This window comes from Asterias amurensis, chromosome 1, assembly GCF_032118995.1.
Source record: "Asterias amurensis chromosome 1, ASM3211899v1".
Lineage (NCBI taxonomy): Eukaryota > Metazoa > Echinodermata > Asteroidea > Forcipulatida > Asteriidae > Asterias > Asterias amurensis.
The window spans coordinates 1,057,857-1,075,824 of record NC_092648.1 but is presented as its reverse complement, the minus strand read 5'-3'; the positions used below and the strand labels follow the sequence as shown (position 1 = coordinate 1,075,824).

Genomic DNA, 17,968 nt, shown 5'->3' with positions numbered 1-17,968 from the left:
GCTACAAATAAAATTGCCTTGCGTAAACAATACTTTGAAACGTTTAATTTACAAAGAAATTAAATCAAAATCAATATTTAATTCTATAAATAATTGTTCATTTAACTTGTTGTGTACTTTTATTTAATTTGTGTGTTTTTTGACATATTTTTAAGAGTTTCGTATATTTTATGAGAACGAAATAATAAGGCAGTACGATTTGTTACACCCTCTCAAGATGTAAACACAACTTCCATGCGAGCGATGAAAGTTGTGTTGCTCGCTCAACAAAACTTGCCAAAAGTGTTATAAAGTTGTATTTGTAGTCAATATTATATTATATTTTAGCTGAAGTGCAACCATGCAGTCAGCTGTAGCAAGTAAACGGATTGGGGCTGTCATACTGTCACTCGTAAAGAGCGGAGGGCGGTGTAAGGTGAGCCCAAATTTTGCAGTACTTCTTGTTCTTCTTTTTCTAAAAGTTAAACAAGTACTTAGTTCAAAAGACAATGACACGTCTAACTTTTCTGTTCTTTTCATGTTTATAAAAGTTTTACAACCTATTTACATGTACAAGCAAGTTATTTCGTTATCCTGCTCAGTTAAAGGAAGTGGACACTATTGGAGTATTGGTAACTACTCAAAATAATTATTAGCATAAAACCTTATTTCCACTTGGTAGCGAGTAATGATGGGGAGAGGTTGTTGATAGTAACTAGTATAAAACATTGTGAGAAACAGCTCCCTCTGAAGTGGAGTAGTTTTTGAGAAAGAAGTAATTTTCCACGAATTTGATTTTGACTTTGAGACCTCAAGTTTAGAATTTGAGGTCCCGAAATCAAGCATCTGAAAGCACACAACTTCGTGTGACAAGGGTGTTTTTTCTTTCATATTTATCTCGCTACTGGGACGACAATAAAAGCTCAAATTTTTAGATATGAATAAAACAAATTTCAGTTAGACTGTCCTTATTTTTAACAAATTGAAGAATCACAATTGTTCTTGAATTTAGCCAATGCCAATACGTTGGACTCCCTCGGCTTCTTGGCCCTCGCCCAAGTACCTACCAGGAGTAGTTTGATGATTGTAACCCTCGGGTTATGATCATCACAACTTCTTGAGGAGATAAAATTATTTTTAATAGAAACCAAGATGTCATTACCGTAGCTACTTATTTTTACTCGAAACTGTGTGTGCTCATTTTGGTGTATTTTTATGAAACCTTCTGCTAAAAAACATCATAGGCGCATGATGTTTGTGCAAGCATTGGGTCGATGCAGTATTCTTTGCTCACAGCATCACCACAGTGGGACGTGAATCAGCAACAAGCAGCGCGGAGTGAAACAGCGCGCTGTTGCGGCATGAAAAAGCTTAAACAAGTGACGCGGCCGTCCAGGCAGCGAATTGAATCAGGGCTCGTGATGGATGTCAGACAGCTCGTCCGACAGACAATTCGAAAGTATGACAACTTGAAGGGTCAGACAACTTGGCAGCTTTTGAGAATCCGTGAGACGATGGAGTGCCAAGACAAGTCGCTGGAAGTCATGCGGGTGAATGGTCTGATTAGTCTGGTCTGATCAAAAGTCGTAAGGTTGGAAACTGTGCCAGCCATCAAGTTGTCTGCCCGGTCGAGTTGTTGGACCCGTCGTGTTGTCAGACTGTCTGAACCCTCATGATCGGGAAACATCATGGCACAGACGGCTTTTATAAAGCGATTGTCATCTCCTGTTAATAAAATTATAACAAAACAAGCAAACCATTTTCGAGTTAAGTGCTCGCCACCGCCCAGTTATCACTTTATGTGTGACAACTTGGTGAAAAATCTTGTCATAAAAATGCAAGGCACTTAGGTGTGGGGCCAAGAAGCAGAGGGAGTCCAGCGTTTTGGCACAATTTATGGGGCTAGGTGAGAGGTAGCCCATGTTGGACTCAACGCGTATGAGTCCAGGGTATAATGGTCCTGTACCATTGTGAAAACATTTGTACACAAATTGAAGAAGCTGTAGCTTCACTCACATATATTCTTTGTGTCCTGCTGGACTGTCTGCCTGATGGGTTCAGTTGTTAATTTTATCCTTGGATTGAACACTTTTTGTGAAAATAAAATGGAAATTGTTGCCTCCGTGTGACATCCTGGATTGACTTGCTTTAGAAGACTTTCGCGCATGTGCGCACCTAATTAGTAGTATGCATATAAGCAACTACAATAGAGGGCGTTGTCTAACTTTTTTATGCTTGTTCATGTAGCATGTTTCCTTTCGAGAATGGTGTAATACAAGCAACCACATAACCTTACAGGTCAGTTGGATGATGATCTTAACAGCAGTGCATAACTCCCATTTATTTTTGGAAATAATGTCTTTGTTAGTAGTGAACACATTCTTGGTTTTAAGGACACCAAGAATTATGAATGGAATTTCAGCTTCTCAAATCAGGTAAAAATTTGAAAAAATAGTTGTTAAAATTGTGTTTGCATTGTAGAGAAGCTTTATACCCAGGACGTCAGTGCAGTGCAACAGACACTGACATCCTACCAGGGCTAGGTGAGAGGAGTCTGTCAGGTGGCTTAGGTCATGTCACATTCGGGCATATTTCAGGCTGTATACTCCCCACCAGGGAGCTGAGATGGTTTAAGGAGTGATTTAAGGCCCAGTGACCAGGGGTAATAATGTGAAGCGCTTTGGGACGCCCTCCGGGTGTGAAAAGCGCTATATAAAAACTGGTTATTATTATTATATTTCAAGTAAGCAAAGCTACCGCGCACAGACTTGGAAGCACAGCCTTGAAATCAAGGCTATATTTGTTTTTGATTGTTTTTATTGAACTCTTGACTTCGTTCCTTCACAGGTTTCATCACGTGTTCCCTCGTTAACCCCTCAATGCCTTCAGAATCACTCAGACCTTTTGCCAACCTGGTCATCAGTTTCCTCCATCTCAAGGAGTGTGTGTAGTCAAGCAGACAATGGAGACAGAAGTAGATCTGAGGGGAGGGGAGCCGGAGGAAAAAGAGATGAGGAGGGGGCGATACCATTTTATGATATTGTTATTGCTGGTGGCGGTATGACAGGACGTGCTATGGCATGTGCACTGGGTGAGTTGTAGCTGAGGGTGACTTGAGTGTTTTTCACGAACACTATATTTCTAAATTATTTGCTTTATGATTTTATTTGTATATTCGTTTTTGAGAAAACGATCAGAACAAATTTAATAAAACGCTAAGTGTTGTGTAATAACTTGGGTCAAGGATAAAGGTTAATATTTGTTCTACTTCAAACCTATGGGCTTTGTATTCTCAGTGATTCTGTAGCCATACAGATAAAAATCCACAGGCGTACTACTTGTGTGACATTCAAACCCATGACCCCTACATTGTCATTCTAGAACAATGTATCTTGACTAGACCACTGTGCCTGGTCAAAAGCAACTAATTCAAATTCTGTAATTATCCTGTAATAGTTTGGACCGTATCTGAACATTCAGATTCCTTAAAGGTAGATTGGTAACTCTAAGAACAAATGTTGTTTTGAAAACTATTCTGAAGAGTAATGACCATAAAAATGTACTTGGTGGTATAAGCTCTGCAGATGTTGATTGCATCTATTTTGAGAAGGATTCCCTTCAAAGTACACTTTCACCTTACTTAATTTGCATGAAGATGTTTATGTAAAAATATATTATTTTTTGTTGTTTTCAAGTAGACACTTTTTAGCTAAAACTTTCATATGTGACTTTTATTGTATTTCTTTTTGCCTAAAATTAGCATTAGCAGGGATGAGATTGTTCAGACTTTTGGCTCAATTCAGACTTTTTATGTCGGTCTGGTGAAGAAAATCAGACAATATTTTACTGTGTAGTGATGTACAGTATTATGTTGTAGTTATTACGTATTGAATATAATAAAGTCACCCAAGTGTGTCAGTGGCTGGACTGTGCGAGCGGGCCAGCCACGAGGCAGTCTTGAGTCAGCTGTTAACCTTGTAAGACGTTCGTCCTCTACACTTTTATCCAGCCGAGACTAGCACTTGTGCTATACTACTGTTTCCAAAAGCTCCTTGGAATCTATAACCCCCAGGGGTTACCAAATGGTAGAAATGCCATCATTTCAACATACCTTTAAATTTGTATCAAACTTTCAGACTTTTTTGTTAGTAATGACTCTCACCCCTGGATTATGTTGAAAAAAAAACAGTGTATGATCTGATGATTCAACCCTACAGTGATGAAATAGATCTATCTACCCTGAAGCAGAACTTGCCAAATTATTGTAGCAAACCTTATCTGCTATAAATAAACATAACCTAGCGTGCTTGATCGAACACTTGATGTGTTTTCCATTCTGGTTAAAATGTTTGAGGTGGTTTGTCCTTCATGCAACCACCTGAGCACAAACGAGTCACTCACTGTAACCCCAGGTTGTTAAACCACACACTAAAAGGATACAGTGGTTGGTTTTCAGAAACAAAACAAACAGTTTATCTTTGGTTTTAAGAGGTCCAAAAAAAAACGCGACCCCGTTACTCTAACATCCTGTTTATTGTCCTGTTCATTGGTCACTGTGTGTTTACGTAATTATTACGGAGGTCAATGGGTCGCCTGTTGTGAGTTAAACCGGATGTGGTCTTTTTTATTCTGTCCACACACAGTGTTAAAAGATAAACCCGAAGCGGTCTAAAGATAAACCCCCTCCCTGGACGGTTTATCTTTTGTGGGTTGAACTCAATTCGGACTAACTTAAGATCCGTTCAGACACACTGAGTTGAACTCGATCGAGTTGAACCATGAGTTAAACCAACTTTAGTACCATGTCTGAACGCACCCTATGTGGATTAGGTTTGCAGTCCCTTCATCATGGCGTGAGGTTTCCCAGGAACAACTCTTGTGGGTTGGTTTACAGAAGATACCAAACAAACAGTCGGGTCGAGCGGTCAGGTCGGCAGAGTATTTTCTTTCCTTGCCTCCATCACAGAGACCAGGGTTCAAGTCACACCAGGACACTATGTGGATTGGGTTTTCGGTCACTACCTCATTGCATTAGGTTTCCCTGTAATAACTCTTGTGGGTTGGTTTTCAGAAGAGATTGAACAAACCGTCGGGTGGGGCAGTCAGGTTGGTGCTGTACAGTCTCTTTCCTTGCCTTTGACCTCTAAGACCAAGGTTCACATCCCACCAGGGGCACTAAGTGGATTTGGTTTCAGTCCCTACCTCATCACGTGAGGTATCTCATAAATAATTCTTGTGGGTTGGTTTACAGAAGAGACCAAATAAACAGTCGGGTCTAGCGGTCAGGTTAGGGTAGTAGTTTCTTTCCTTGACTTTCACCTCTAGGGCCGAGGTTCAAATCCCACAAGGGGCACTATGAGGATTGAGTTTTCAGTCCAGGCTGATTACCTGAGTTTTTAGTGCTGATAGAATAAGTGCTATGTAAATTAGGGGGGCAGAGAAGTTTAAATGAGTGTCAAACATTTTATAAACTGGCAGTTGGCAGAATTATAGATTTTAATATTCTGGAACGATATTTTTGTATGGTGGATTTCAGGCATTGCATGGTGAGGTATCAGTGTATTGGTGTACGGTATTTACTTGCTGGGTCAATTATATTCTTTTGAGCACTTGTCGTGCTATATATTCTACTTATCAGTTCTGAAAAGTACTGTCCTGCTTAACTATTAAATGGGCCTAATTTCATCAAGCCTATAAGCACAAAAATGTGCTAAGCACAGTCAAAATTTGCTGAGTAAAAACTGGGTGACCCACTATAATTCAATAATGTTTACACATTGTTGAATCTGGTTCTCCACTTAAATTTTGCTTAGCAAAGAAATTAGTCAAGCAGAATTTTGCCTAAACTATGAAATTGGGCCCTGTGCGAAAGGTAAGAAATCGGCAGGTACTACTCATTTCACACAGTGGATCGAGGGGACTTCTCATTATTAACTTCAGTTCCGGTGAGTGAGTTCTTAATTGGTCACACATATGGGACCGCCTCATACCCCAAGTTCCACCCCGGGGGAGGACACCTGCGGCCAAACCACCATCTAGTGGCTGTAGCGGGAAACAGCGCCACCAACTTACTGGTGGTGCCTCGTTCTGAGGATGACTAGTGAAACTAGTTCATTTGCTAAGGTCTCATAATTGGTCTCAATGATATTTTGTATTTGTCTTACAGGTCTAGAGGCAGATCTTGATCATTATAAGATCTTAATGATAGAAGGAAGCAATCCACTCCAACCATTACCAGATGATCTTCCTGATGAGTACAGCAACAGAGTGTGTGCTCTCAACCATGCATCCATTGACTTACTCACAAGTAAGATTATTATGATATTTCTGCCATTTTGCAGCAAAATCTGACAGTTTTCAGATAACACAGGGGTGTGTGTTCGCGCCCGTAACCAATAACTGTTTTGGTCAATGGTTAATGATCAACCAATTAGCAAGTTCAACTGAAACAGTTAAACTGCGAAAACGCACTCCTGAAAGACAACCAAAACATCCGCTATAATAACAGCGTGATTTTTTGTCTTAAACATTAGATTCATGCTGTAAAATGCATTTATTATAGGTACATAGGTGTCTGAAAGCTCTTCTTTTCATCTATTTGATGATCAAATAAACCCAGTTTTGAGTTAAGGCCTGGTTAAGGCATGAAGCATGAAATTGATTTTGGGTTGAACAAAGACAAATTGACAATGAGGGGATTTGAACCTACAACTCTGGGTTAACGTGCCAACTGCGTTATCAAGCCCTATGTTGGTCCTCCTATTTTGTCAATATCTTTGGTCGGGGTGCCAGTCAGAAGCCATACAACCATCAGCTGCTGTGTAGCCAGGGATCACACCCATTTTATATTTTCCAAAAAAAAAGTCTTGGAGAACATTTTTAAAAGACCCCTAAGATGTCAATAATTGTAATGAGTAATATTGCCTAGATGTTAAATCCAGTGTTCCACTTTGATTACTGCAGGTATTGGGGCATGGACCCATATGGTGAATCACCGAGTCCAACCGATACGTAGCATGCAGGTATGGGACGCTTGCTCAGACTCCTCCATCTCATTCAGGAATCAGGAAGAGACGTCTCAAGAACTCGCTTACATCGTTGAGAATGATGTGACTGTAGATGCACTGAGTAGACAGCTGGAGAAACTTGTGAATAGAGTCAAGATCCAGTATAACAGCACAGTACAAGATATTAAGGTACTTATTTACTTATACACATCCACCAATAGCGCAGTGTAGCCAAGCAGTCTCAGAGCCAAGTTTCATAAAGCTGCTTAGCGGCTGATTTTGTGCTTACTGCATGATTTCTATTTCAGAGAGCTGCTCACCATAAGCATACGAAAGGGCGTGCTAACCTTCCAGTGCTTATTGCACAAAAATTAATGACCTAACAATACAAATCCATGGGAACGCGCAAGATGGCCACCTAATTTTCTTACTAACCTTTGAAACACGCTTGCACTTTAGAAACATTTTCTACAGTAAGCTCAACAATTTGCTTACCGTTAAGCAGTTCTATGAAATTAGGCCCTGGTGTTGTCAGCAGCAGAGTGTTGGTTTGAATCCTGCGACTTGCTCAATAACACAAGTGTCATGACTGGGATTCTAACCCACACCCGATAACTTAACCACCAGAGCTTGGATTTGATGCTCTAAAGCCTTTTTCACACTACTTGTTTTTCTCGGGGTTGCCTTTGTAAAGCCCGGTTCATACTTCCTGCGTATGCGAAGCGAATTTGACATGAATTTGACGTCACAACCCTCCTTTCGCAGCGATATTCGCAAGTGAGTTGAGCAAAGTTTAACTGCTGCGAACTATTTGTTGCGAATTTGTGACGTCAACATTCGTATCGCATTCGCGTTCGCAGGAAGTATGAACCGGGCTTTACACTATTTGCCCCGTGCAAATGAGCATACCCCGAGGAGTAGCTACCCCTGCTTTGGGTCTCTAAGGGGTAAGCGGTAAAACCCTGGGGTATTCACTGGGGGAGCACCGATGAATAGGGACACAGTCTGAAAGTGGGTTGGGGTAACTCGGGGGGTTAATTAAAGTCTTTGTGCCTCCTTAGTGCTGTGTTCACAGGGATAAAACACACAGTGTGAAAAGGGCTCAAACCACTCAGCCATGACACCCTACCGGTGCTTCTATGTAACATATTTATATTGTCACAATATTCATCAAAAATTAAGATTTTTTTTTTGCATTTTTCTTCCAAATTGTGTACAAAATTTCCATGGAAAAGGATAATTTTTCCTCTGCGAATTTAACTGTAGTCGTAGTTGTGTTTCCACTAAGTGCATTAAGACCTTAGCACTCTGCACTGTTTTTTTCAGACCGCTAATTTTTGAAGTAAATTGCTCTGTGCCATTTCCATCATGAAGCTTCTTTTTTTTTTCTTTCCAAATTACATCAAAAGGGTCATGTGCCCTCTGCAAATTTCACTGCAGCCACAGTTGTGTTTCCTGTGTATTCCATTATGAGTGTATTGAGTCCTAAGTACTTTGCCCTGTTTTTCAGACTGCTAATTATTGAAGTAAATTGCTTGGTGTAATTTCAATCATGAAACATTAATGATAATTGTCGGCTAAATTAATAATTAATGGAATGCGGGCTGGAGAAATTTTTAATCTCATTGACGTCTGCTCTTTACTTATAATGAATTTATTACATTGATACATGTACATTGAATGGGGGAACATAATACACATAATGTATGTTACATGTATGTATGGTTAGCGTTCTGAGACAAGCGTACAGCCATGTTTATGTCATGTTTACTGCATTTTGGTCTTAACTTTAATGTACAAGGGTAATTTCATTTAATGGACACAAATGTCTGACATGGGAGGGGAATAAAGGATATTAATAACAAAATGAAGTATGTCATGTAATTTTGTCTGAATAAATTAAAAAGTAAAATATCTGAGTATTTAAGAGACTGGATCAGATAAATGTGAAAGATTTAAACGTTTTCTGTATGTTCTGAGGAAAGACACTTTGTTTTCATTTGTTAGAAGTTATATAGAAATAAATGTGTTTGATGTCCAGATACCAATTCTACAGACCCTTAGGGATAGTTCCCAAAGGTGAACTTCAGATTGACTGGTATCTGTTTAGTATTTTGGTTGTCATGGTGACTTGCTATGGGAACGAGCCTAGAATGCTTCAGGATAATATTTCTGCTTAACCAACCAGCACTTTATGGATTAACGGACAATGGTGCACCTCTGGAGCCTATCACAGTCTGATTACTTAGCAATATAAATGAGATAATTGATGAAGCGAGACTTGCTGTGCATCTCTAAGGAGTTGCGGGCGTGTTGCTTTTTAGCATTGTTTGATTTTTTGTTGTTTGGTTTTTGGGGTTGTTGTTTTGTTTGTTTGTTTTTTGTTTTTGGTTTGCTTTTTTGTTTGGGGGGGGTTCTTTGTGTTTCTATAAACAAACACACTGTATTGTTGCAAAGCTTGTATAACAAACAAAAATTCTAAAATGTTTGTTATCATCTGTTGCGAAGCTTGAATCATGAAGCTTGAATCATCAGACTAAAACTTGCAAATAAACAAGAAGTTGTGATGTCATCTTGGCCAAAATTCATGGCTCTGCTTACCACCGAACTCTGCGCTTACGCTCTCATTAGTTTTCTAAGTGTACCCTTTTTCTGGGTTACACAAGCGCCAGATGTCTGCAAGTATGCACATGCATAGAGAAAAACTCCCTGGGGTCGATTTCACAAAGAGTTAGGACTAGTCCTAACTTAGGACTAGTCCTAAGAGATATCAAAAACGTACAGCTAGTCCTAAGACGAGTAACTTGTCCTAACTCAAGATAAGACTAGTCCTAACTCTTTTTGAAATCCATCCCAGCTAACCTGTCTCTCTAACAACTATAGTAAAATAAATTTAAAGCACCCCATCTTCCCCTTTGGTGCATCTCTTTTCAGGCTGAATGAGTTGAAGAGAATATTTACAAACATTCAACATTCAACATTCAACATTCAATACAAACATTCACCATTGCAAAAAATGCAATATTGTCTCTTGAAAAATCAAGCAAACTTCAATTGTGGTCATCATGTTTGCCTAATTCTATAATGACTTCATCTGTCATCATTGAACATTTATTTATTAAGGATGTTTTTCTTATTTTCAGGTGCCCAGTCAGAATGTGCCTGAGCAAGAGAGCTGGGTTCAGATTAAATTAGCAAACGGCAAAAGCATTAAGACAAGACTCCTAATCGGTGAGATTTTGATGTTTAACTTGTCAGGCATGATGTTCTTTCTACTCATTTATTTAAATCTCTGTACTATGCCCGATAAAAATTTCTTGTTTTATCATTCATATTTCTTAATTTGAGGGTTTCCCAGCTGTTCCATTGAACATTTAAAAACACTGTCGAATATACAGTGCTTTAAAACACACATCAGTGTAAGGGTAAAGATAAATTATTATCTTTATCCCTGATGCAAGAATAGTATCTTTTATGATGTTGAGGCTGCTGCTAACACTTAGGAATCAAACTGCCTCTAGCCACCGGCCTAGCTCGATGGTCTAGTGGCAAAGCAAAGGTCATGGGTTCTTATCCCACCTGAGTGATTTGCCTCTGGTTTCTTTTCACAAAAGTATACGGTTTAAATATAAGTATAAAGTATACTGTGCATCAGTGTAAGAGTAAAAACAAATAACCGTAGATAGCCTTGAAGTTTCCTTTTTTTTGACAAACTGCAGTTGTATGAGTGCTATTGAGGTTATATGGACTTGAAAAGGGCCCATTAATATTGCCTTTTCATTATTTGTCAATTTGTTGTTTTCAGGTGCCGACGGTCCCAACTCCTTAATAAGAACACTGAGTGATGTTCCAATGATACAATGGCAGTACGACCAATCAGCAGTGGTAGCTACCCTCCGTCTATCAGAGGTAGGCATTCACAAACCCAACACCAGTGAATTTAACACACTAGTGACCATGAGTCGGAGGATTAAACAGGGTATACCAGCTGCTACGTTCATTTTGCTTTTTTTTTTACAATCACACTCAACTCATTTTAAGTAATTGCGAAATGTCTGAACACATGCGCCCACTTTATCACACAGTGACCTTGGTCAGTGATGGAACTGGAAAGTGCAATCCAATAAGATAAATGTGTTGCTATAGCAACATATCTACTGTAATACCACCAAATTAAAACCTGGTTATATTACTCTTGTTTTTATGTTTTGTTTTGTATTTATTTTTTCCAGTCGACAGACAATGTTGTAGCTTGGCAGAGGTTTTTACCAACTGGACCTATAGCTATGTTACCTGTAAGTCACATTATTTTTATTATGGTATATTTCTGGTAATGAAACCAAGGATGCCTCATAAGTGAAGTTAATCTCTGTAGCTTGCAACCCTGAGGAAACCTTTAAGCAAGGGGGCTTGCTATGTGAACCAGAAACTACTCGGCTAAATCTACTCGGCTAAATCAATCATGAGAACCATCACTGCCCTCACATGTACCCATTTACCCCTGGGTGGAGAGAAGCAATTATAGTTAAGTGTCTTGCTCAGGTACACAAGTGTCACGACCGGGATTCGAACCCACACTCTGCTGAACAGAAGCATCAGAGCTTGAGTTCGGTGCTCTTATCCACTCGGCAATGACACCCACATAGTAAAGCATCTTGCCCACACTCTGCTGATCAGGCACACCAGAGCACTTGGTCACTCGGCCGCAACATGCCACTTGAGGATTTGACTCGGTATTATAGACACGATATTCCTCCTAATTTAATCTGATTTCGAGTTTTGAGGAGTAACAGTTAATGTTAAGACACGGGGTTTGCCCTAGTGTTTCTGTCTTGGTTGGCTTTGTTAAGTTTGCGCCACAGCACTTTGTACGTGGTGCTACATGTAAGTTTACAATGGGTCTGAATACTTTTAAAAAGAGATAATGAGTGTTTTGGGACACCCGTTACATAATGACTGAGTATTTTTATGATATCATTCTATAAAATGGATATGTATTTGTTTGTACTTGTTTTATGCCTCTGAAGAAGGTCCGGTTTGGATCGAAAGCTAAGGCCATCTACCCTATTCATTATTATAAATATTAATATATATATTGTGCAAATATTAATATATATTATGCAAATATCTTCCTATAGCTGACCAATGAGTTAAGTTCGCTTGTGTGGTCAACCAATCACAGTGAGGCAGAATCTTTGTTACTCATGAACGAGGAACAGTTTGTGGATGAAGTCAACAACGCTTTTGTAAGTAAATCGTTTTTGAGTTTATTTAAACTTTGTTTATCTTTGGCTTACCTTGTCCTGTCTATACTTGGATGCCATTGTGTGAGTCTTGTGATCCATCTTTTGTCTCGTTTCTCCTGTCTGTCCTTGAGTGTCATTCTGTTGGGTGTCGTTGTCCAAATGTTGTCTTGCCTTCCCCTGTTAGTACTTGGATATCATTCTGTGAGGCTCTAGCTCCCTCTGTTGTCTCTTTGTCCATCTGTTGTCTTTCCTTCCCCTGTTAGTCTCTAGATATCATTATGTGAGGCTCTAGCTCTCTCTGTTGTCTCTTAGTCCATCTGTTGTCTTGCCTTATCCTGTTTGTACTTGGTATCATTCTGTGAGTGTCTTGGTCCATCTGTTTTTGTCTCTCAATCCATCTGTTGTCTTGTTTTTTCCTGTCTGTAGTTGGTTGCATTCTGTGGGTCTCTTGATTCATCTGTAGACTTGCCCTCTCCTGTTTGTACCTTGAAATAAACATATTTGAATAATTGTATTCATTTTATTTCACCAGTGGGATGACAGTATGAAAATTGAGGCAGCTACAACTGTTGGTCAGCTTTTCAACAGTGTCTTATCAGTGGTCAAGCCCTCTGGGTCAGCGGTCAGACAGTTGCCTCCTAGTGTAGCCAGCATCTCACCAGGCAGTAGGGCCAAGTTCCCTCTATCTCTTGGTCATGCTTCTCACTACGTCAAGCCGCGTATTGCTCTTATTGGGTAAGTTGTAAAAGGGATACATTGCCTTGGATCGGATGAGTTGGTCTATGAAAAGCATTTGAAAACCATTGTTATAAAAGCACATAAGTTTTTTAAAAGTAGAAAAAAATTACCAACACAAAAATGCTTCGAAAATGCATGGTTTTCCTTTTAATTTGCGAAATAACATGGTCGTCCATTTTGTGGAGTGAAAAATTCACAAAGTATAAGGAAAACCGTGCAACTTCGATTCAATTTTGTGTGGATTATTATATTCTACTTTTAACACATCTTTCCAACCAGATGCCTGGAACTTGTTGCCTGTAAATTGTCTCGTGTGACAAAGCCCTGAGCCAACAATAAAATTACAATTTTGTTTTCATATTTATTCCTCCTTCTCGTTCTCTAGTGATGCGGCTCATCGTGTTCATCCCATGGCTGGTCAAGGAGTCAACCTTGGATTTGGGGATGTAGCTTGCCTCAGAGACACGTTGGTATCTGCAGCTTCTATGGGCAAAGATTTGGGTAAGGACAAACGTGATACTTTAAACTCTAAACTCTTCAATGTCTATGGGTAAAAACCAAAATTAATATTCTTTATCCCCAATGCAAATTTATTATCTATTATATCGTTGCGGTACCCGCTGCCAAAACATAGGATTCGAACTGCCTCTAGCTGCCGGGCAACCTCGGTAGTCTAGATGGTAAGACACTGCTCTAGAATTGCAAGGGTCGTGGGTTCGTGATATTTTTTCACTCGGGAAAGTACTGAGTATACAGTACTAACACACACCGGTGTATGGGTAAAAACCAAAATTAATATTCTTTATCCCCGATGCAAATTTAACATCTATTATATCTTCAATGTCTCTCATTCGACGGTGATTTTCACAAATAATTCTCCCATACCCATAGGCGTGTTGGTGCACTAGGAGCCCACGTCAATGAGTTTAGGCATGTGCTAGTTTACTTGAAGGCAATCTAGTAAAGGCAATCAATTTTGGGGGAATGGTTGGCTTGTGCGTTAAGTGCTCGCCTCTCACCAAGGTGACCCTGGTTTGATACCCGGTCAGGGCCATATGTGAGTTGAGTTGTGCGTTGGTTCTCTGCTATGCCACAAGGGTTTTTCCATACCACCTGGTTTTCCTCCCTAAGGGTAAAATCAAACACTTTTGATCTCTGCTGTGCTTCGTTGTCATAATGGGTTGATGTGGCTGGCTGGCAAAGGCATCCTTGCATGCCTGCTTCTTTAACACATTGTAGTGGCGTCCTTGGCAATTCAGCTCTTAGCTGCGAGTAAGGATGATTAGCCTCTCACATTATTGTTATGAGGTACAACTGTTGAGTGTTACATGCTGTTGGACCCTTCACGAGCAGAGCCTGAGGACATAACATAAATTTAAAATTTAAGCCTACCAGCAGAAATGTTTTACAATTTTTCCTCATTACTACGCTGTTCAATAAAAGGGCCACATTAATGGGAATAACACAGTAGTGACTCGGTTTCAAATGGTTGTGGCCATGCAATAAGGGACATCACAGTCGACTCAGTTCTTTAGCGCTTGGCCACGACCCTGCAGGGTGGTGACAATAAATGTCTCAGTCTTTTATCCCACGACCAAGACCTTGCTGGTTTAGAGCAGCCATTAAAGACCTAAACGCCTTCTCTTTTATTTCCTTATTCAAAACCACAGTAGATGATTTTGAATGGTTAGACAGTAGGAGAGTTATAGCTACATGTCCATGTGTTTCACATAAAACATCAGTTATTAAACATAGACACAAAGCTGATTACATCTGAGAGTGAGTAAGCCACGCTCACCATATTGGTGGTCAACAGGTTTACATGTAATCGCCGCGTCGCCTAAAATGCACACTTCACTGAATAACTCACAGTGACAATGGCCACAAAATTGGAGCATCCAAGATTATTCTAATGATGACGTCAGGTGAATTGGGTCAACCAATTGTCCGTGGTATTGTCCGTGGCATTACACAAGTTGCCAGTGTTACTTTTTGAATAACCCATTATTGTCGATCCTTCTTAATTACAGGATGTCAATCTCACCTCCTAGAGTATGAGACTAGCAGACAGAGAAATATCATCCCGGTAGTAGCAGCCATTGATAGCCTGAAACGCCTTTACTCAACAGACAATCCTGCAGTAGTGATAGCAAGAAGTTTGGGACTACAGGCTACCAATGCTCTGGAACCTTTAAAGCAGCAGATTATTTCTCTGGCCACTGGAAGATGACTTAAGGTTGAATGTCAAAGAGTGTAAACTATAGACGCACTTGCGGACTTTATAGTCTTGACATTTAATTTGGACTGGCATGAGATGACAGCCATGAGATGTATGACTCTGTTTGAAGTGAACAACAGAGGGCAGTGTAACCTAGTTACTGCTATATGACTTCACTCTCATCATGATTAGAACATGGTTACGGTTAAAGCTGGCTCAAATTATGACTGAGTGACCAATCACTCAAGCAGTATCCATGCTGGTGAGGCAATCTTTGGTGGTATTGGAATACTGGAAAGAATACTGGTCGAAAAGTGATGAGTGGGTGACTGGTCACTCAATATCCATGCTAATAATATGAATAATAACCATCAATTTTTAAATAGCGCTTTATCACAGCCTGAAGGGCGTATAAAAACGCTTCTGACATTATAACCCCTGGTCACTGGGCAGGATGTTTAATTCCTTAAACCATCTCAGCTCCCTGGGGATTATACAGCTACAGCTGCATGGTGCTGCAAGTTACAGCGCTCCGTGCTAATCATTCCCAAAAACCATCTCTGCCCTCACAGGTACCCATTTTACCCCTGGGTGGAGAGAAGCTTATGGTTAAGTGTCTTGCTCAAGGACACAAGTGTCACGACCGGGATTCGAACCCACATTTCGATGACTTAACCACCAGAACTTGAGTTCGATGCTCTTATCCACTCGGCCACAACACTCCACGCTATTGAGGCAATCTTTGGTGATATTGTACGATTATATTATACTGTAAGAGTACTGGCCTAAGGTGATGACTGAGTGACCGGTCAGTCAATATCCATGCTAGAGATGCAATCTTTGGTGATATTGGAGTACAGGAAAGAATAATGGCCTAAATGATGACTGAGTGACCGGTCACTCAATCTCTACGCTAGTGAGGCAATCTTTGGTGATATTGTACGATTATATTATACTGTAAGAGTACTGGCCTAAGGTGATGACTGAGTGACCGGTCAGTCAATATCCATGCTAGAGATGCAATCTTTGGTGATATTGGAGTACAGGAAAGAATAATGGCCTAAATGATGACTGAGTGACCGGTCACTCAATCTCTTCGCTAGTGAGGCAATCTTTGGTGATATTGTACGATTATATTATACTGTAAGAGTACTGGCCTAAGGTGATGACTGAGTGACCGGTCAGTCAATATCCATGCTAGAGATGCAATCTTTGGTGATATTGGAGTACAGGAAAGAATAATGGCCTAAATGATGACTGAGTGACCGGTCACTCAATCTCTACGCTAGTGAGGCAATCTTTGGTGATATTGTACGATTATATTATACTGTAAGAGTACTGGCCTAAGGTGATGACTGAGTGACCGGTCAGTCAATATCCATGCTAGAGATGCAATCTTTGGTGATATTGGAGTACAGGAAAGAATAATGGCCTAAATGATGACTGAGTGACCGGTCACTCAATCTCTACGCTAGTGAGGCAATCTTTGGTGATATTGTACGATTATATTATACTGTAAGAGTACTGGCCTTAGGTGATGACTGAGTGACTGGTCACTCAATCTCTACGCTAGTGAGGCAATCTTTGGTGATTTTGTACTTGACAGAATACTGGCCTAAAACTATGACTGAGTGACCGGTCACTATGACTGAGTGACCGGTCACTTAATATCCAAGCTAGTGAGGTTGCTGGCCTAAAATGATGGCTGAGTGACCATCAAATTTGCACAGATACACAAGTGAGAAGACTGGTCTTTGACAAATACCAAAGGTGTCCAGTGCCTTTAAACAGCTTTGACTGGAATTGGCGCATTATAAACAAATCATTATTTCTATGACCGATTTAGTGGCTTAATTGACAACCGTTGGCCTGTCACTTAATGTCTGTGTAAGTGGCGCCTTCCTAAGGGGACTTCATGTATATCATTAGTCATGTGGTCATCAAGGCCTAATTTTATGGCTCTGCCTTACTGCAGAATTATTTAAGCACATCAAAATACATGACTTACACTCTCTGATAAAAAGATTTTCAGTTGGTAACAAAATTTGTATAGTGTAAAATATTTCTGTTATGCAATGCTTTTGTATGGCCCTTAGCAAGATTTTGTTAATTTGGATCTTGATAACTGTACAACTATGTAACTTTCACTCTGTGTTTTCAGAGGTCAGAATAAAATTCCAATAAATATATCTTGTGGCTTGTTTTTGTGAGTAATTATTTTAACCTTGTAATAGACAGGGGCACTCGAGGGGCAGGGACATTGATTGGAGGCACTCGAGGGGGCAGGACGTCAATAAGGGGGACATCAGTTGGGGGGCACTCAAGAGGGCAGGGACAGTGATTGGGGGCACTCTATGGGGTAGGGTCATCAATAAGGGGACTCGAGGGGGCATAGACATCAATTGGGGGCACTCAGGAGGCAGGGCATTGATTGGGGGCACTTGGGAGGCAAAGGCATCGATTCGGGCACTCGAGGGGGCAGAAATATAATAAGGGGGACTCAAGGGGGCAGGGGTACCAATTTGGGGCACTTGAGAGGGCAGGGACAGCGATTTGGGGCACTCGGGGGGGGGGGGAGGCAGGGACATCACTAAGTGGGACTCGAGGGGGCATGGACATCAATTGGGGGCACTAGAGGGACCGATTGGGGGCACTCGAAGGGGGCATGGACATCATTAAGGGAGATAAGAGTGGGCAGGGACATCAATTGGGGGCATACGATTCATTTCATTTTGAAGAAATAAGTATCAAGTTTCTGAATAATTCAATTAATTTTTCAA

The 17,968-nt window shown here is 40.4% G+C and overlaps 1 protein-coding gene across 1 annotated transcript; it reads left to right on the top strand.

Moving 5' to 3' along the window:
* Positions 1 to 231: 231 nt before the first annotated feature.
* LOC139941732 (ubiquinone biosynthesis monooxygenase COQ6, mitochondrial-like) lies at positions 232 to 17,377 on the top strand. Its single transcript, XM_071938352.1, has 11 exons — positions 232 to 415; positions 2,827 to 3,070; positions 6,146 to 6,286; positions 6,943 to 7,175; positions 10,130 to 10,217; positions 10,792 to 10,895; positions 11,219 to 11,281; positions 12,125 to 12,232; positions 12,765 to 12,967; positions 13,356 to 13,471; positions 15,001 to 17,377. The coding sequence occupies exons 1-11, from the start codon at positions 341 to 343 to the stop codon at positions 15,198 to 15,200; spliced, it is 1,575 nt and encodes a 524-aa protein (XP_071794453.1). The 5' UTR covers positions 232 to 340; the 3' UTR covers positions 15,201 to 17,377.
* The last annotated feature ends 591 nt before the right edge of the window (positions 17,378 to 17,968 follow it).